The 20,666-nt window shown below is 42.2% G+C and overlaps 2 protein-coding genes across 2 annotated transcripts in view; one reads left to right on the top strand and one right to left on the bottom strand.

The window, feature by feature from the left end:
* The window catches only part of NDUFAF2 (NADH:ubiquinone oxidoreductase complex assembly factor 2), a 64,288-nt gene extending 44,491 nt beyond the window's left edge, over positions 1-19,797 (bottom strand). Inside the window, exon 1 of the mRNA XM_074165722.1 lies at positions 19,576-19,797. Coding sequence (XP_074021823.1) covers positions 19,576-19,702 — 127 coding nt within the window. The 5' untranslated portion in view covers positions 19,703-19,797. The remainder of the gene's footprint in view (positions 1-19,575) is intronic.
* Positions 19,798-19,872: 75 nt separating this feature from the next.
* Positions 19,873-20,666, top strand: part of ERCC8 (ERCC excision repair 8, CSA ubiquitin ligase complex subunit) — a 35,759-nt gene continuing 34,965 nt past the window's right edge. The window contains exon 1 of the mRNA XM_074165721.1: positions 19,873-19,988. Within this exon, the coding sequence (XP_074021822.1) occupies positions 19,912-19,988 (77 nt within the window). The 5' untranslated portion in view covers positions 19,873-19,911. The remainder of the gene's footprint in view (positions 19,989-20,666) is intronic.

The following is a 20,666-nucleotide window of genomic DNA, read 5'->3' as shown; positions in this document are numbered from 1 at the left end:
GCTTCATCATCTGTGATCTCCTTCAGCACAACAGAAGGCAAACCACGGAACACGCCTTAGGAGGACACCCTGAGAAAGAGGAGTGCATGCAGCTATTCAGCAGTATGTCAGCTACAGATAAGCAGAGTATTCATAAAGGGGTAAAATGTTATTGCCACTTGTGAATTGTTACTAAAATTAAGCACAGTGGTTGCTATGCTCTTCTCAGCTTGAGGGTATGAGAGGGAAGTAAGTGGAAAATCTAGAAAATACTGCATATATATATCATAACTTGTCTGGCCACTGCAACGCCACAGAAGTGATAGAAAAAAAATCTCATTATTTGAGACAGGTTGGTTTTAAGTACAGAATTATTACTTCTTTTTAATCAAAACTGTAGCAAGAGATGTCTGGAAAGTGGGACAAAAAAACCCAAACAGATTATGCTGTCAATTTTAGACACAATAATGTTCTTCAGAAATAAAACATTCTTTTACACAACAACAGAACAGATGGAATTTCTCATTTTTTGTTAACTGGACCAGTACTTGAAACATAATTCAAATTAAGCTGAAAGCTACTCCTTTCTAAGAAGGAGGTGCTCCATCCCAAAAACAATGAATTGAGTGCTGCAGAGACTAAACTGACATTGCTATATCACATTCTACATTTGATGCAGTACTTCAAACTAAATATTGAAGAAAGAATAGTCATTAATGCACATTGCATTAATGTGAGGAAAAACATTCATGTTCCATACTTGGTGGAGAAAAAACACAACCAAAAAACTCTGCACGGTAAGACTCTCCTAAATCTCAAATGCATATACATTTCTATTCTCTCTCCGCCCCCCTGCCCCGAATTGTTTTATTCCTTCAAAGAGCAGTTATAAATGGATTATAAATCCTAAATAGCAATCATCATCCAACATTTAAGCTCCCACTAAAAAGTTTTTTTCACTTTTCAGTCTCTCTAAATTAATTTCTTTCTAACTATATTCATTATGAGGAAAATCTCTAATTTGATTCAATTCTTTGTCTCCTCCTAACTTATTTCCAACATATACTTATTTGGTCCTTCATGACACTTTCCCTACAGTCTGTCAACAATACTGCTTTCAAAAACACTCCACTATAAACTTTTTTGCTATAGTTAAATTTTCTCTCTTAATGCTACTTCATTGGCTTCCAGTGTTTTCTGTTGTGTCAGCATTTGAAAAGCAAGATGAGCTAGAAAGCTCCAGTGCACTACAGAATTTGCAGCAATTGTTCTAACAGCTGCTCTCCCAAGTATGTAACTAGTAATTCCCTTGTGATATTTACAAGCCTACCGCCTCATGGCACTGGCTGTCCTTGATCCCCTCTTCTCTTTCTCTATTTCACCTCTGGAGATACTGCAACTTTTGCAACACAAACACCCTTCAGACAAATATTTGTAGTACAGGATGCCATAACATAATGTCAATCTCTTTCACTTACTGTTTCCAACACAAGTTACCGCTAAGCACTCTCCATAGTTGTTTACTATCAGGGTTCACCTATCTCATACGCAAAACCAAATTCTTCTCTTGTAACAATTCCAAGAGTTGCCTCCTCCTGCCTGACACATCCAAATAGATGCCTGATCTTTATATTAAAATTGGCATGTCTAAAACAGATCTTATTCTCCTTCCTTCTGCACAATCATGATAAAGAACATCATCACTCTTCTGCTTTCTTTCTGATATTGTTTTGGAATTGGAGCTCTCTTGTCTCTATATTCAGAATTTCTCTCCAATGAGAGAGAGGTTTTTTTCAATAAAACTTTCCTGATTTTCCACACTCCTATATCTGTCATTCAGGCTCAATTACTATGACATCATTTTCGCTTGACTTGGTATATGCATCCTACCCTACTCACAAATTTATAATTCTGCTGCAAAGACTGCTTTCCTAGCCAGAAACTGTGAGCACTTCAATTCTGTCTTTAGACCCTCCACAGGATCTCTATTTTTCACTTTGGCTACAAGCTACTTTATTTTCAAACTCCTCTGCAAACTGTCTACTTCTCCTCTGTCTTTCTATAGCCTAAGATAGGTGGATTGCTATCACATACAGTTTTATATCAACCTAAATTTATTTTCTGCCTCCTTGGGTAGACAGAAGAACTCCATGAGTACCCACAATTTTGATTTACCTTCTATTTTGCCATGAAGTATAAAACAAAAACTTCAGTTAGGCTGCAGGTGGGTTACATTTTTGCTAATGAGGAAGATCATTACTATCCATATTTATCTAGAGTGTCTTTTTTTATGCATCAATTTTAAATACTTTGGATAAAGACTGTATTTCTATCTCAATGACCAAGCAGCTACTCCAAGATGCAAGACAATGGTTTGTGGCTCATAAGCATAACACGCTTACAGATAAGAGGAGTAATACCTGTCAATTCAAACTACATGGACGGGAGAAACAGTGCTGCAATAGCTAGTAAGAAAACATAGAACTAGAGAGATGACTCTTCCTCTTTGCCCAGCAGTACGGCAATTTTTTAAGTAGTTCTACAGCAGGATGTTTTCCTACTGTTAGGTCAATAATTTGAAAAAACTGTACATAAACAAACACACTTCACCACACAACAACCTAGCTTCATCCTTCTCCCAATGTAATTTCGTATTTTTCCAGTTTCAGGAAGAAATGCTCCTTTTTAAGATTTGTTTGGTAGAATATGGGAGAAAGAAAACAGGTCTCTACAGATAATGAAACTGCAGTAAGGAGGAAATTAAATATTTGAGATTTCCTTTTTTTTTTTTTTTTTTTAAACACTTGAAGGGAGAAAGATACAGTAAGGGTAGCCACCAGAAACAATGACTAGGAATCATCACTCCTATTGCATTACATTCAACAGTATCAGTGTAAGAGTAAAGATGCCTGTAATCCACTTAGCAGCCTATATAAATTCACACCTGATCAATATGCAGAACACATGACCTGGTAGCTGCAACTTTGGCATTAAGTAATGCAGAACAATATTTTATCTAGACTGTTTAATACATCTATTCCACCCAGCCAGCCAGAAAGCCAGTCATAGAAGCCATACCCGGTCTCAGGACATGCTTGCCAAAATAAGAAAAACAAACAAAAACATTGTTAAGGAAAAGTGGGTAAAATTAATTTTGTTCCCTCACCCGTCTATAAAGAGGGCCTACATTTGCACTTTATACATCTGAACAGAACAAAGCATAGCATCAAATTTGCTTTTTGCTTCCACCATGCAACTATCACAGATTATCATTTTCTTCTCTTTTAGCTCACACAATTTATTTCCACTTAATTCCCCATTTAGATTTAGGTAGCTGTACTCGTGCTTCACATTATGCCATACCTTCCTACTATAGAAAGATTTCCTTCATGAACTCTGCACCCAGGGTAATGCATCTATAGGGATCCAAGAACACTTGAGGAAGAGAACACAATCTCTTTCAGCTCAAAAGAGGACAGAGTCTGCAAGTTGTTGTATTTTAATCACCAATTCTTTTGTCGTGATTATCAGAGCTAATGTAGCTTTACCAGCATTTCATTACATCCCGTTTTAAAGAGTAGCAACCAAGTTGTTACTGAGGCTTGGGCTGGGCTGGCCAATAGATGAACAACAGATGATCTCTTTTAATCTCTGTCTCCCTTCCCATAAGAGAAGGCAGAGAAAATAAGGGAGAGAGACTTACAGTTGAATAGAAAATTATAACTACTCTAATGAATTATTAATTATAAAAAGAAAATACAAAACTTAAAATGATAATATTAAAAAGATAATAATAAAAAGGTAACATAAAAAAAGAAAATAATTAAATATATTCCCCACCAGCCCTCTCTCCTTGTTGGTGAGAACAAAGTCCAGCATGGCACCTCTCCTCATTGGCTCCTCTATCACTTGGAGAATGCAGTTACCATTAACACATTCCAGCAACCTCCGGGATTGCTTATGCCCTTCTGTGTTCTCCCTCTAACAGGTATCTGGGTGGCTGAAGTCCCCCATGAGAACCAGGGTCTGTGAACATGAGACTGCTCCTATCTGTCTATAGAGGGCCTCATCCACTTGGTCTTCCTGGCCAGGTGGCCTGTAGCAGACCTCAACTGTAACATCACCTGTCCCTGCCCTCCCTTTAATCCTGGCCCATAAGCTCTTAGGCAGCTCCTCATTCATCCCCAGGCAGAGCTCCGTGGACTCCAGCCAGTCACTGACATAAGAGGGTGACAACCCTCCTGGTGTCCCCTGCCTGTCCTTCCTAAAGAGCCTGTACCCTTCCATTCCAACACTCCAGTCACAGGAGCCATCCCACCACCTCTCCGTGATGCCAGTAAGATCACAGCCCTACAGGCGTATGCATGTCTCCAACTCCTCTTGTTTATTCCCCATGCTACGTGTGTTTACGTAGAGGCATTTTAAGTTGGGCCCCCAACAAAGCTAACTTACTGGCTGGAGTGGCTGGAATTCCTTTGTGCTGCACTCCAGGTGCTCTCCGGATGACCCGTGACCCTTCTCCAGGCTCAGGGCATCTATTGCTGGCACTGGCATCATACTGGTAGGAGTGGGATGGTTTGAGGTTCCCCACACCCAGCAACTTTAGTTTAAAGGCCTCTTCACCAGCTTGGCAAGCCTCTGACCAAAGATGCTCTTCCCCTTCTCTGACAGATGGACCCCATCAGTCCCCAGTAGACTTGTTTCTCAAAGCAAGTCCCATTGTCCAAGCAGCCAAACCCCTGGCTGTGGCACCAGTCCTGTAACTATTTACTGATGCAACAGGTTCTACTGGTCCTGTTAACTCCCTCCCCTTTCCAGGAGAACTCATCTTTTAGATGTGGACATCCAGCACAATATCTCAGTATCTCAAACATCTGCATCTTCCCTTGGGGAGTACAACATGGGTGTTTGCCCCTTCTCTGTCCCTCCCCTAGAACTACACTGACTATGATAAGGTGACTCTCCCATGGCAAACTAATATTTATAGCTATGCAACCATGTGATTAAACTCAATGCAGTCTTTTTTGGGTCATGAGACAGTAATTTGTATTAAAAGCCCTGATGTCTTATGTACTTTAATAATTTACAAATGCATTACTATAAGATATTTTGATGACTACGCTTCATACAAACGGTTACTGTACATAAGCTTATAACAATCTCAGAGACATACAGAGTCACAATTCGTAAAAATCACATAGCCAGCCAGTGCACAGCTGTCACTCAGGAGAGAGGTCAAGATGTGTTACTGGCTGAAGCTCTCTTTCTTTTGTACATGACTGTAACTGGCTCATGACAGTAACTGGCTCTAAGGTGCTTGGGTGCCCCATGTTTGTCTCTTACTTCAACTCTCTGCTCATTAAGTGCCTCAATATGATTAAAGCAAACAAAATATACAACAACTAGCTAGCAACTATAGGACTTACACAACTAGCACATTTCTTGCTGATTTTCTGGTACATTGTGACTATTTCGGTAGGCTATTGTGATTTGGCATCCATGGGTTCTAACTCTGCTTTGGAATAGCCACGTTTCTTTGACTTAGGGGAAGCTGTGAACAACCAAAGGACATGGAAGAGCCTAGGTCAGAGTTATGGACTGTACTGAACTGTATTGTTGCACTTTGGAACAGCAAAACCCAGACAATTAATCTCTTCTTTGTGAGTCTGTCTGTACTCCTGTTTCAGAGGACAGAGTGACAAAGCTAATCACACTTAGGAATACTCTGGCTGTTGTAAAAATTTTAAAATTAATATGACCACCAAAGAGAGCAGGCCTTTATACCTCCTTCCCCCTCTCAGAGGAAAATCATGGCCTGGCATGGACAAGGAGCTCCTCAGAAGCTTTCTATAAAGATTTCTATGAAGAGACTTTATAGAAAGTCTGTTAAAATCCTCAATTTGGCCAACTTCTTTTCTCGTGACAGGGTTAAATGGCTTCTTCCAGGACTGGAAAAGCGTTTAATATACCTGCCAAAAGCCTGTGATCATAACAGCAAAACCCACTAATCTTCTAATTTCAGCAAATACTATCATTTCTTTCTCACATAAAAAAAAATAATCTATGTTTTGTTCTAACACAAAACGAAAATCAGAACCTTATAGGTAATCCTATAAAAACACTGAAGACTAAGCTACGTAAGAAGGGATGTGTTCCCCTGGAGAGTCTCTTAGATTCCCCCACCCAGAGTCACCAACCTCCCACCTCTTTTATCTCAAAGGTTCCACGTTCCTCCTATGTCCCAGCTCCATAGCTCATGAGATCTCTTGCTCAACTTTTTCTACTGTGTTTGAGTTAAACTGGCACAGCACTCATGAGTGCTACTGCCAGCTTGAGGGAGAGAAGGTAAAGAAAGAACAAGGTGTCTCCCTTTCAGCAACAGCAAACTTACATGAAACAACTGAGTCAACCTCCCTTCAGGTTCACAAGCGATCCTGGCTCCAGTTTTCTGGACTTTATCCCATACTATTACCTATCTAGGTCACACGCAGGAGCTGCCCGTTTTTCAGCTCAGGCTTTGCAGAGGACGTCCCGCTGCATAGTGCTGTGTATCTTTCCATTCTACTTTTCCAGTTGCAGTTTTGTGAACCAACTTTCCCTCACCCCTGAGTCTGATATCTCTCTTACAGGTACATTGGAATAGGCTGCCCAGGGAGGTGGTTGAGTCACCATCCCTGAATGTGTTTAAGAGACGTGTAGATGTGGTGTTGGGGGATATGATATAGGGAAGAACTTTGTAGTGTAGGGTAGATGGTTGGACTTGATGATCCCAAGGGTCTCTTCCAACCTAGATGATTCTATGATTCTATGAAAACATCTTCATGAATTCCAAAGCTTGTGACACTTTCAGTTCCTACTGCACTGACCTGCAGAAATCTGCCAGAATCCACCCCTTCTTTGACCTCTCCTCGTCAGAAGCAAATTTCACACTGACTGCAGTTCCCCTTGATGGTGCCTCCAGATCACCTAGACTGAGGAGGTTAGAGAAATTATTCCTCACTTCAAGAAGGATGAAATGATAACACACTGCATTTCATATGCATGTGGCCATAACGAAAGGACACCTAGAAATGAAGATCTTACCTCCCTATTTCATCATTTCACAGAATCACATGGGGTTGTAAGGGACCTCTAGAGATCATCTAGTCCAACCCCCCTGCCAAAGCAGGTCAACCTAGAGCAGGTTGCACAGGAACTTCTCCAGGTGGGTTTTGAATGTCTCCAGAGAAGGAGACTCCACCATCTCTCTGGGCAGCCTATTCCAGTGCTCTGCCATCCTAAAGTAAAGAAGTTCCTCCTCATGTTTAGGTGGAACTTCTTATATTCAAGTTTGTGCCCATTTCCTCTTGTCCTATCCCTGGGCGCCACTGAAAAAAGACCGGCCCCCTCCTCTTGACACCCACCCTTTAAGTATTTATAAGCATTGATCAGATCCCCCCTCAGTCTTCTCTTCTCTAGACTAAAAGGACCCAAGTCCCTCAGCCTCTCCTTGTAAAGGAGATGCTCCAGGCCCCTAATCATCTTCGTAGCCCTCTGCTGTACCCTCTCCAGTAGTTCCCTGTCCTTCTTGAACTTGGGAGCCCAGAACTGGACACAGTACTCCAGGTGGGGCCTCACCAGGGCAGAGTAGAGGGGCAGGATAACCTCTCTCGACCTGCTGGTCACACTCTTCCTGATGCACCCCAGGATGCCATTGGCCTTCTTGGCCACAAAGGCACATTGTCGGCTCATGGTCATCCTATTGTCCACCAGGACTCCTAGGTCTTTCTCCTCAGAGGTGCGCTCCAGCAATTCAGCCCCCAACTTGTACTGGTGCATGGGGTTATTTCTCCCCAGGTGCAGCAACCTACACTTGCCTCTGTTGAATTTCATCAGGTTCCTCTCTGCCCAACTCTCCAGCCTGTCCAGGTCTCGCTGTATGGCAGCACAGCCCTCCGGCATGTCAGTGACCCCTCCCAGTTTTGTATCATCAGCAAACTCGCTGAGGGTACACTCCATCCCCTCATCCAGGTCATCGACGAATATATTGAAGAAGACTGGACCCAGTACTGACCCCGGGGGACTCCACTTGTTACAGACCTCCAGCTAGATTCTGTGCCCCTAATAACAGCCCTCTGAGCTCTGTCTTTCAGCCAGTTTTCAATCCACCTCACTGCCCATTCCTCTAATCCACACTTCCTAAGCTTACCTATGAGGATGCTGTGGGAGACTGTGTCAAAAGCCTTGCTGAAGTTAAGGTAGACAACATCCACCGCCCTCCCCTCATCTATCCAACCAGTCATGCCATCACAGAAGGCTGTATCAGGTTAGTCAGACATGACTTCCCCTTGGTGAATCCGTGTTGACTGCTTCTGATAGCTTTCTTTTCCTCCATATGCTTTGAGATGACTCCCAGAACAAGTCGTTCCATCATCCTTCCAGGGATGGAGGTGAGGCTGACCGGCCTGTATTTTCCTGGGTCCTCCTTCTTGCTCTTTTTGAAGACGGGGATGACATTGGCTTTCCTCCAGTCCTCAGGCACCTTGCCTGTTCTCCAGGACCTTTTGAAGATGATGGAGAGCGGCTCAGCAATGACTTCTGCCAGCTCCCTCAGCACTCATGGGTGCATCCCATCAGGACCCATGGACTTGTGGGTATCCTGTTCACTTAACTGCTCCTTAACTTGGTCTTCCTGCACCAAGGGAAAGGTGTCCTTTGTCCAGACTTTCTCTGATTCTTCCAAATTCTGTGGCTCCCAAGGGCTGGCCTGAGCAGTAAAGACTGAAGCAAATAAAGCATTTAGCAACTCTGCCTTCTCTGTATCCTCTGTCACCATGGCACCCGTCTCATTCAACAGTGGGCCCACATTTTCTCTAGTTGTCCTTTTGCCTCCAATATAGTTGAAAAACCCCTTCTTGTTAACCTTGACATCCCTTGTCAATTTTAATTCCAAGGAGGTCTTGGCTTTCCTCGTTTCATCCCTGCACACTCTAACGGCATTCTTATAATCTTCTCAAGCTGTCAGTCCCTTCTTCCAATCAGTGTAAACTTCCTTCTTCCACTTGAGTTTTTTCAGAAGCTCCCTGCTCAACCACGCAGGTCTCCTGCTTCCCTTGCCTGTTTTCTTGCTCTTAGGGATGCACCAATCCTGAGCTTGGAGAAACCGATGTTTGAATATCAACCAGCTCTTGTGAGCTCCCCTACCTTCCAGAGCCTTATACCATGGGATTTCTCCTAGCAGTTTCTTGAAAAGGTCAAATTTAGCCCTCCTGAAATCTAAGGTTTCAGTCCTACTTATTGGTTTGCGCGTACTGCCCACAATCCTGAACTCTATCTTTCCATGGTCGCTGCAACCAAGGTTGCCCCCAACCTTTATGTCCTCCACCAGTCCCTCTTTGTTTGTCAGCACTAGGTCCAGTAGTGCTTCTCTCCTCGTTGGTTCCTCCACCAGCTGAGTTAACAAGTTATCATCAATACACTGGAGGAACCTCCTGGACTGCAGATGCTTGGCTGTGTAGCCTTTCCAGCAGATACCAGGGTGGTTGAAGTTCCCTACGAGAACCAAAGCCTGCAACTGTGAGGGTACTTCGAGCTGATTATAAAAGGCTTCATCAGCTTCCCCATCCTGATCAGGTGGCCTGTAATAAACACCCACTGCAGTGTCCCTCATATTGGCCCGCCCCTTAACCCTCACCCACAAGCTCTCAACTATCTCTTCATCTGACCCCAGGGACGGCTTTTGGTACATCTCCTCACACTCTATCTGTTCCTTAACATAGAGGGCAACACCTCCACCCCTCCTTCCTCACCTGTCCCTACTGAACAGCTTGTAGCCCTCAAAAGCCACACTCCAGTCGTAAATTTCCAGTCCCTCAACCTATCACACTCATTTTCAGGTGTTCTTCCTTTCTGTGCAACTCCTGTACCCAAAGGCAGAGCATGAAACAGATTCTTCCCTCTCCTCAAAGCAAAGCAATTCTTATCTCTGCAAATCTGACCTTAAAATGATCAAGCCTCTTATGACAGAAACTTTATTTGGTATTTTAAAGATCTATAAAGAACACAAAAAAACTTATCATACAGAGCAGAAAAACATAATTCCTTACCGCCTTCTCTATTCTTCAGGAGAAACTGAAAAGGTTACAGTGGCCCACAGGGTAGCATGCCAACCTTCCTCAGCTCCTTATATTTAACCTCTCTTTTACTCTGGTTTCTCAGCTGCACTCTTTTGTTCAGCTCTTTATCCTTCTATTCTATCTTCTTTTCTAAAATAATAATCTAGCCCCACAGCTTTTATTTAAATGCTTGATCTCATTTTCTTTCTAGTCTTATTTTACAGTAATAAACAGTTTCTAAAAAAAGATATACCAAACAAGGTACCAGCAAAAGCGGACATCAAAAATTTTCAAATGACAATCACAATTAACAAAGCATTGTGACAGTATTTACAGTCTTGTCAACCCAAAGTCATATAAATAATGAGCTGAAATTAATTTTACAGACATAGTAGAAAAATGTTTCTTGTACCAGCTACAGATACACTTCAAGTCTCTTCTATGTTAAACCTGTTCTTTAGTTTGCTAATACAATTTCACACCCTAAAGCTTTATACAGAGTACATTATTTGTTCTTACACATCTTAATGATCAATTTTTTTCCTCCTTTGGATCCAGAAAAATAAGTTGAATTCTCCTTGCATTTCAGGATAATGAAACTAAAAGCGATAGAATTTAACCATAAAGTAGGTATGATGATATGCCAACAATCCTGATTGATAATGATCATGTTTACAACACACTCACAGCTCTAGAGATCATGTTCCAAAGAATGAAATATGGGGGCAAGATGATTGACAGCTTCACAGGAAAGCAACAAAGCTCTATTTATGGGACAACTTATCTTTCTGCCACTGTGAACCCACAACAGGCTCATCTGTGCTAACTTATAATGGAATGATGTAGGGGTGAGTCAAATCACTTTTTAATATACAGTTAGGAAAAACAAAGTGCAAGCAACTTCATCAAGGCAGCACATGTACCCTATAGTTATTTTAATTCATTGAAAAGATATGCCTAATTAAACATGTTTGTAACAACCACCAATAGGGCTGTTATTCCCAACCCTGCCGGTGGCAGCTGTTTAAATCAGCATGACTAATAAAATCAGCTAAGATTTTTCCACCTATTAAAAACACATATCTATCAAGTGCTGTACTGTTTCTTTTCCTATATACAGTAGAAGAAAGCTATTAGCACAAGGAAATTAAAAAAACATTTTCTTTCTTGGTCATCAAATACACCTCAAAGAAAACAAACTCAAACCATCATCTCCCCACACAACTCTACTGGAAGAATCAAAACAGGCTCTCAAACCAAACCCACAATAACTAAAAGTAACAAATGTACAGCATATGAAACTTAATACTAGCAGGCAAAATTCAGTAAGATAAGCATCTCAGTTTAACATCAATATGCACAGGGAGGACCAAATCTGGCCATAGCAAGAGATAACATGCAAGTTACTGCCTGTCTGTATGACTACTTATTGCTATTCCTGGTTTTCAAGTCAGTGAGATTAACATACCATGCCTGTTGCCAGATCACTTCTGGCAGCTGAAGGAAAACCATATCGGTGCACCCAAACACTGTTTTTCAAATATTAATGCTTTTATAACCTGCAGTGAGCTCTTCACAGTGTAATTACTTTGCTGTGTAATGTATCACACAGACTGAAAAGCTATTTTGTCATTCCAGAATTACTGTCCTAGAAGCCAGCAGCCTGCAATACAAGTTTTATTTCTGTACAAACACACATACACACAATTATTTTAGAGCTAGGTTTCTCTGTTGCATAGTCTCACCCGAAAGGAATATCCAGTGAGCTGACACTATGCGCTGTTTCTGAAACAACCTTGCCACCATCTGGACAATCCTATAACTGCCATCTACTACTGGATGTGGGAGGATGTATCTGAATAAAAACCCTGTGAAAAAAACCAACTTTCTCAATACACTTACTTCTGTATCCAAAATAATTAAGTCTTTTGACATTTGTTTTTGTATTCATTAATCAAAATTCAAATTCTGTTTCCTTAGTATCTTCACATTAAACACGTAAAACTAAAATTTATTACCTTTCCACCAACACTTGAAAAACTAGCTTGCAAAACTTTTTTCAATGTTCTGCAATATTCTGTACAATTATCTGCAGCAGTTGATAATCAGTTTACTAATGCTTCATACAATCAGAATCAGTTTCTGCCTCTTCCTCAGAACCACTAACTTCATTTCTGTTAGGGAGAAAGGTAAAATTCAGAGTCAAAAGAAAAGCATAACCCTAACCTCAAAAGATACGCTTTGGAGAGAAGATGTTGTTCCTTCCACTCTATCCTGTTCATTATAAAGCATTACAGGAATGTTCCAGTCTAGTCTTCAATATAAAATTTTATTTTATAGCACATTTTGAAGAAAAGTAGAAATTCTGCTTTACACTTCTGATGCAGAGGAAGGCAACAGGCCACTCTCTAAAACAGAAAACAAGCAGCAATAAAAACAATCACAGAGGACTGAGAAACATGTTTAGCTTGACAGTTTCTTTCTTAAAGCTTGTATCAACACAGGCTCAGGCCACATATGCCCCTAATGCTGAGTTTATGCAACATATAAAAACCTACGGAATACAGAATGCTTGAGGCTTTTTCCAGCTGCTCCTGGTAAACTGCAGCTCCAAATCAAGTTAAACCCGAGCTGCTGTTTCCCCAAAGAGAACCTTAAAACTTGAGCCATGTTTTTAGCACCGATACATAGTCTTTTAAAAAAACTACCCTCTCATTGCTGATCTACTATTCTTATAAAAACTTGCATACGCTGGTATTTCACAAAGCACTCATTTTAACTCATCATTATAATAAAAGAGAGTACAAATGAAGATATTGAAAAAGTTTAAATATAAGCTGCTCATTAATCAGCTTTTAGAAAAGATGAAAAACACATGCTAGACCTTAAATATTTAGTGCTTATCTTCCTGCATTTTTTAATAAATTGGTTATTACGAGTCTTTATAAATTATTTTCAATGGAAAATGGAATCGTCTATTTCCTGTAAGATATATTAGGCTTTAATAAATGTATAAACTGTATGAGGAATTTGTTTTGTAATTAAAAAAATATGAACATTTTAAGTATAACTCCGTATTCTGCAGCAAGAGCAATTCATCATGTAGCAAAGCTATGGCAATGCCCTGACAGTAAGTTATATAATAAGAAAAATAAATGCATTACATTGATAAATCTAGTCTGTTTAGTGAAATACTTGTCTGAGATACTGAAATGAGTCATCAATCACCACTACCCAACTGCCTATTCTCATCTGCTATCGCATCCAGTTTCAGGACTGGCAACTGAAGAGTCATCTCAGAGTTAATGAGTTATGTTGGATGTTCCTCTCATGACAAGCATTGTACAGTTGTACTCTTTAATCACTGTCATCACTTTAAGGTAATCTTGTAAAAAAATATCACTTGCAAAATGTCATTAAATACAGTCATCTCTTCTTCCAAATGAGCCTACCTCACTGTCGTGCTGAAGGTTTGACTCAACTTTGAAGATGATAGTATCTTCCCACCTGAAAAAAAGTCTCTGATAAACATTAAAAAATGTACCCTCAGTCCCACCATGTCTGAAGTTCCACGTTTTCAGAAAATTAACTACTCTAATTCTGAATTCTTTTGTATTCCTGTGGGCAGAACAGTTTGTTTTTCAGGGTCTTTCCCCTCTGTACTGACAATTTTTTTTAAACTCCTTTTCTATTTCTAGCAATTACTTTCTTTACTGAACCTACTAACTTCTTATTCTTACAGTCTAGGGATGTTCAATGTTCACATTCTCTCTTTCAAGAGAATTAACAGAATCAGACTCAAATAACTCAGTTTTAAATTTTCATTCCCTTCCTCTCCAAACTGTCAACCCTTTCTGTATTCACCCAGGAAAACTATGATACCCTTGCAAGCTCATATCTTTTTGCCTCATTAGACCTTTTTAAAATAAGGCAAAACACCTGTTAAACTCAGCACCTTTGCACAGCTGATACCACTGCTTAAATCTCCACAACGATTCACTACATCACAATGGAATACATTGAAGTTGCTGGCTCTTCTTCTAATAACCCAATTATTCAGACACTCAAAATCAGGAATGCAAGATAACTTTCCTGTGACTACAAACAGGTAAAGATGGCCTCAGTGTACAGTTGCTACATCTTGAGTTTGACCTGGACATCCCAGAGTTTAGGATATTTGTGAGACTACGTCTACAGTAGTGACTTGATTCAAAGCAAGTGTGATTTTGTAGTGAATCCCGTGCTGCTTCAATTTACCACATGCTGATTTGTATCTCAAAGTAGTTTCTGTGTCCACAACTTGCCTTTTTTATTAAGAAAAAATCCTCACTTACAGAACATTTCAAAAATTATCAGGATATCAGGTGCCAAAGCAATGTGAAAGCCACATCTGCAGCACTTACCTAACACTTTTTTTACCTTTTTTGAGATCTTCAAACTAGATGTATTGCAGATGTTCAGTCCTGGGATATAGACTAAATTTAATCTGAAGTAAACTCTGAATCACATGTAATGGAGATGTGAGGTAACTCAACAACAACCACTTGGATCCACTGATCTGCTCATACTACTCCTTACTAATGTAGACAAAGCCCCCACGGTCCAAGAGTGTCCTGGATTCTGGATTGACTGCAGAAGACAGCAATCCACAACTGAAAGTAAACACGAATTCTTTGCATCATAGGCTCCATGTATTTCTGTTCTAAACCCCTGCCAAGGACCAGGGCAGCCAAGAGAAAGTTGTCAGTCAGCTTTAACTTCAAGCACAGGAAGACACAGATAGTACCTACGCCATTTGTTCTCACCTCTAGCTGAAGGTGGGATCTCTCTGCTGGTCCAAAACAAATGCCAGCCTGGTCCTGATAGACCTACCGTGTCCAAGACATGAAAAAGAAAGCAGCAGTTGTCTGTTCTGCACTCTCTTTCTTGATAAGCTTATTTGCTCGAGTACAGTCCAAAGGGATAAAGCACACCAGGCCCGGCACTGTGCTAGAGCTACTCAGTCCTCCCCAGACCCAGAGGACAGCAAAGCATGGTGCAGACACACCGCAGTGACATTGCAGTGGAACCTGTACACAACAGCCGAGTGCCTCTACAAGGGCTCCTCAACAATTCATTTTCTTTCCAGTGCTGTTCCCATCCTATGCTGGTCCCTATATGGCTAGGACACAGGATAAGATATGACCTGTATGTACTGCAGATTTTCCCAATGTGCAACAAACAATGCTCTCCAAAACTTAAAAAGAGAGCATTGTTTCCTCAGCACTTTTAAATTCCTAATTTCTTTAAAAACTGAGCTTCAGAAATTTTCTGCATGTGTACATTCTAGTTTCTGTACACTAAAATAAGTTTCCTTCCCAATCCCATACATTTTAATTTCTTCACAAGTTTTAAAAGCCTGCAAGTCCTGGTGCAACCCTCTTGTGCCCATGTGAGACCAGGACAGGATGCTCTTCAAAAATGTTGTAAGGGGAGAGCAAGTTAGTTACCACCACCCAAGGCAGCGGGTGTAACCACCTGTGATTACTCCCCCAGCAACAGAATTAACTGATTTACCCTCAGCCCGAAGGTAATACAAACCTAAGGGAGGACTGGCATACATCCCTGTTCTGGAACAGACCAAACCTAGTTATGTTTCCTCTGCTGACACCACAAGGATTGCCATCCACAAAAGTAAAACCACAAATTACAGTGGAAATGAGTCACCAGTGGGTGGTGAAATTTAACAGATATAGAACCTCCTACATCCAAGTAACCCAAAGTAACAAGGGCTGGCTGCAAGAGGCTGGCTAGGTTCACGGAAGACTATTTCTTAAAACAATAATAAACACTCATGAGAAAGTCTGTTTTATAAGGAAAGTGGATAATAATCTGTAAATTGGAAATGGAGGGAGAAAATGGGTATCCAAATTAAAAGAATACATAAATGAAATTTGTAACAGTACTAATACGGTAGATGCTGTACTACAGAAAATTTGTCAGTTGTGTAGATCCATGTTCTCTGAAACCTTTAGCCACTAAATGATATGTATTTCATTTAGAAATAGGCATGGTTTATCCCAGCTGATCCCCCAGCTGAATTGTATGACAGCTGACCCGCCATAAGATGCTCACAGCTACTCCCAGCTTCCTCCTGCACAGTTTGACCTGTGAATGCAATAAAAATACTTTCTTTTTCTTCATCCAAACCACTAATAAAAACTTTGAGCAGCTCTGAACGTCGACAGCCAGCTGGTGGATCCCTCTGGATACTCCCAGCTGACATGGTAACATTTCTGACTATTCCAAGAACAGTTTCCAAACTGCTATGGACCCACATAGCAAATTCATAATCACAGTCTTAAATTTTGCACACAAAAAGGTCTAAAAACCATCAAAGTGTTGTCCACTCAGAAAACAATTTTCATTAGAACTATCTTGTCAAACCAACAGTTTCACATGTTTTTACTCACTACCTTTTGAATATACTTAGGAGGTAGGACATATTCTTCTATTTTTCCAGCACCCGAGCCAGTTAACCTGATTCATGGAGGTGTTTTGTCTTTTGAGGTCACTGAAAACTCATGATTTCATGATTTTCATGCTTGCTATATTTCTTAGCCTTCATCCATATTAGGATAATTTATACTTGTACTTTTAACAGTTGGAGAAGGTACAGACATGAATTGTCCTACATACCTTTTCATTTATTCTTCTTAGACATTCACAGGATGTCTCCTGTCTGTTTTCTGAATTTATTGTAGCCCATTTTCCTCAAGTAAGATGTTTTCATTCTACTTATTTCTGTCCCTCCTTAATGACTGTTACGATCTCGCATCTCATGGTCAAGGGTGTCTGACTGTAACAGTGAGTTCCATCAATTAACATAACACAGAACAAATCAACAGAATAAAAAGGAAAGTTTGAACACATTCATGAAAAAGTTTCACCATCCATTTCTTTTTGGTGTGGGGAAGCCTTGCTTACTTCCGAGTTTTTTCATTCTGATGATGCTGCAGGGTTAGGCTTTAAGTCACAGCTAGCACAGTGTCAAATACACGTCAGTAAATTAAACAGAAAACAGAATTTTCAAAAGTAGTATTTTCACTCAGAATTCTAGCAGTAGTATTTTTCATATGCACTCTCCTGTTGTCTAATTACATAAAAAAGGAAAATAAAGGAGAATTAACCAACTGTGAACAAAGTAATTTATGGAAGATGTAGTATTACTTTTAAGTATCTCAAATTCAAGTTTGTAAAGCTAAATTATAACAACCCTTCCTTTACTTTCATTCCAAAGATAGAAGAGAACCATGAGAAGAGTGAATAAACCATCATCCCTTTGCCAGATATATTTTTTCTTATTCTGCTTTTTAATATTTCAAAAATAAAAATACATTATTTTTTCCCAAAGGAATTAAAAAGCGTGATAGCAAACTATTAGAAGGCAGAATAAAATTGAGGTGAATATAGCTAGAAGTATTAGAGAGTCTGTAAAAGTTCTAGCTCTCCACCATGTTTCAAGGCATCTTGTATAATCTTATGCTATCTAACAGCTCGTCCTCTTCATTCCCACTTGTGTGCTGGTTCTAGCTTGCTATTTATTCTTTATCAAGTCATTTTAATCCACTTTTCTATTAAAGTTTTCTACAGGAAAATAAATGACAGTGAAGAGTTAGCAGAAGTGAGAAAGAAAATATGGATAAGAGAAGATCTCTCCCTTTCACTGGCAGTAAAATATTGCATCAACGCAAGCTGGCAGTGCAGAATTTTCAATGTATCATGACAAAGAAAGCAAGACAAGTAGAAGAATGAGAGAGGAAAATACAGTAACAGCAGCATACCAATAACTCAGTAGACCTGCATTGTGTCATCTGTATCACTAAAACAGGCTACGTGTGCAAGAGCTTTAAGGTTTACAGAAGTGCTTTTCTCACTGACTTCAGAGCTGCAACTGCAGAGCATTTAAGAGCCAGCCCTCCCTGCTCAAAACAGTGCAACTTCACCTCTGAAGTGTTATACTCTATTCCTACAGTTCATCTGAAAAAAAAAAAAACTGGGAAACATAAAGGCTACCACCATATGTTCTTAGATACAAGTATTTTAATTCACTACTAACTTTAAAAGCCTCTTATACTGTGCTCCTGCTATGTTCAATAGTTATGTCCTACCTCCTCTGCCTTCTTATTGGCACTATAACTACTGTATAATTAAATTCTAAATACAGAGATCAGCTGTAAAGTTTCAGCAAATGGCTTTCACTGTGAAAGGCATGCCTGCATAAATTCAAATATCGAGAAAAAGACTGCAAGTATTTCTGACAGAACAAGTCATTTTTACTGGTAAGTAAGGACTGAGACTGCAACAATCACACACAAGAAATTTGACTCTAGTTTTTACTGTTTCCTGTATGCTAAAACAGCTAAACCCCAGCTTTTTGTATACCCCTCAAAAGTCACTATGTACCCCAACAGTGAGAAGGGCAAAAGCTGAAAGAAAGATGCAGAAAGCCTGGAAGTGCTAGACTGTCATATTAACCCAGAAGAATAACACACTGCTGACAAAAGCGTGTTCACATCTTCTTCCCAAACACTTGTTTGAGCAGACCTGCTTTAAGTCACTACCAGTTGATCACAAAGTTAAGGAGCAAAGCAAGTCAGGGGAACCACTCTAAAGGAAAAATAATTCCAGAAGCTACTACATGTTTCTGAAGGGAAGGTACGTACCCCTTCCCTCCCTTCCTAAAAGGGGAGCCACTGACTTAAGTGACTGCACACTCAGACTGTTTCTCCTTGTACTCTGAAGAATACCAAGCAGAAAGTCTCCACTACCTGGAAGATGCTCTAGTTGATGCAAAACACGTGGAGTACGGCAAGCAGGTAAACAAGCCTGTGCAGGGAGAGGAAATAGGAATGTAAAATATTGTAGCATGTGCACCTAGACACCTTCAGGGAAGCTGCCTTTTAAAAAATGATACATAGCAGCACAGTCTAAGCATAGCATCTGTAGAGAATGACATGAGGACACACTGTAAGAGTGTCCAGGCTCTTGGAACACAGGCAGAAATGGAGAAAACTGCTTTTTCCTCAGGAGAGCAGTGAACATACCTACCAGAATTCGTTTAAAATCATATGCAGAAGTGCTCTGAAATAGCAAGAAGAGTAAATTTGTTTATTGCTGCTTACCTACCTACCACAGGGCGACAGCTACACTGTAAAGCCTTTTGATGACTGGCTTTAGGTCTTTTTCTTCCACTAGAGCACCAGCCTAAGAAGAACCTGAGCGTGTTTTCCGATGGCAGCCACGCAGAACGGGCCCACCCTCCGTCCCCTCAGCATCTCAGCCCTTTCCTCCATCGAGAAGTCGCTCTTTTCTCCGCAACGGGGCAGCAGCAGCCGAACCGCCCCGGCTCCCAACGCGATCACCCACCAGGCAGGACCATGCCGGGGGCTCGGGGCTCACCGCCGGTGGTTCGACTCCAGCTCCCGGCCCCGCCAGGCCGCCCCTCGGCCTCGGTGCCTACCTGCGCGGGTCTCATGCTTGGGCACCCGGTAGTACTTGTTGCCGAACTGGTCGGTGCCCACCAGCTCCTTGTCAGGCCCGAAGAGCCGGAGGCGCAGGGCGCGCAGCACCTGCCAGGGCCGGCCCATCCCGGTAACGCCGGACCGCTACAGCCAAGGTCGACGCCAACGGCAGCACCCCGACGCCACCACACCTGCCCCCACAACCCACCCCAAGGGGCGGCGGGCATGCCAGCAACGCCGCTCGCCATTGGTGGAGGCCGGCCTGAGCCGAGCCAATCCCGGCTACCTCTGACCCAAGATGGCGGAGCGGTGTCGAGTGGCTTCGCGGCCTTGCCATGTTGGGGTTCATTTCGGCCCGTCAGGCCGGGCTCGACGATCCAGTGCGGCTGCGCCGGGCCGAGTCCACCCGGAGGTAGCGGGGACCGGAGGGGAGCCGGGGCTGGGGCGGTGTTGCGGGACGGGGGCGTAGGTCCTGGAGCGGCCGTCTCAGGCCGGCGCGGCGGCAGCGCCTGTCTCCCTCCTGCCGGGGAGCCCTCGCCCGCCCCCAGCGGGGCCGGCCTGACGTGAGGCTCGCCGCTGCCCTCGCTGGCGCTCCGGCCGAGAGAGCGGAGCGCTGCCGGGCCCCTGCCCCTTTTTGTGCTGCGGGCGCGGGGAGCCGGAGCGGAGGAGCCGGGAGCCGGCGGGGCCGGTGTGGGTGCAGCGGCGGAGGCTCCCGCCTGTCTGCCGTGCCTGGCCTGGGAGCTCCCGTGGTGGGGTTTTTTCTTTTCGCGCGTGGATTAGCGTCCCGGGGGTGGGCTGAGTAACGCCGTTTAGGGAGGCTGAGCGGGCACGGGGCAATGAACTGCCCTCCCCGTCTTAGCGGTTTCACCAATTTGCGTGCGGCTGCGCTGTGCCTTGGGAAGAAACGGGATGTGTGTGATGCTTCTGCGCCCGCGTCCCTCCGTCCTCCCGCTTCCCAAAGCTGGCCTGTTGGCGGGTGGCAGAAGAACGGCACGCAAGGGTTTTGTCGGGTTCCCAACAGCTTTTGTGGAAAGCAGTGACTGCATAAGAGAGGCTTATTAATACTCCTGCTAAAGGTCACGATGTGATA

The sequence above is a fragment of the Numenius arquata genome, chromosome Z (assembly GCF_964106895.1).
Source record: "Numenius arquata chromosome Z, bNumArq3.hap1.1, whole genome shotgun sequence".
Classification (NCBI taxonomy): domain Eukaryota; kingdom Metazoa; phylum Chordata; class Aves; order Charadriiformes; family Scolopacidae; genus Numenius; species Numenius arquata.
Note: the sequence above shows the minus strand (reverse complement) of the source record. Positions and strands in the feature narration are given on the sequence as shown.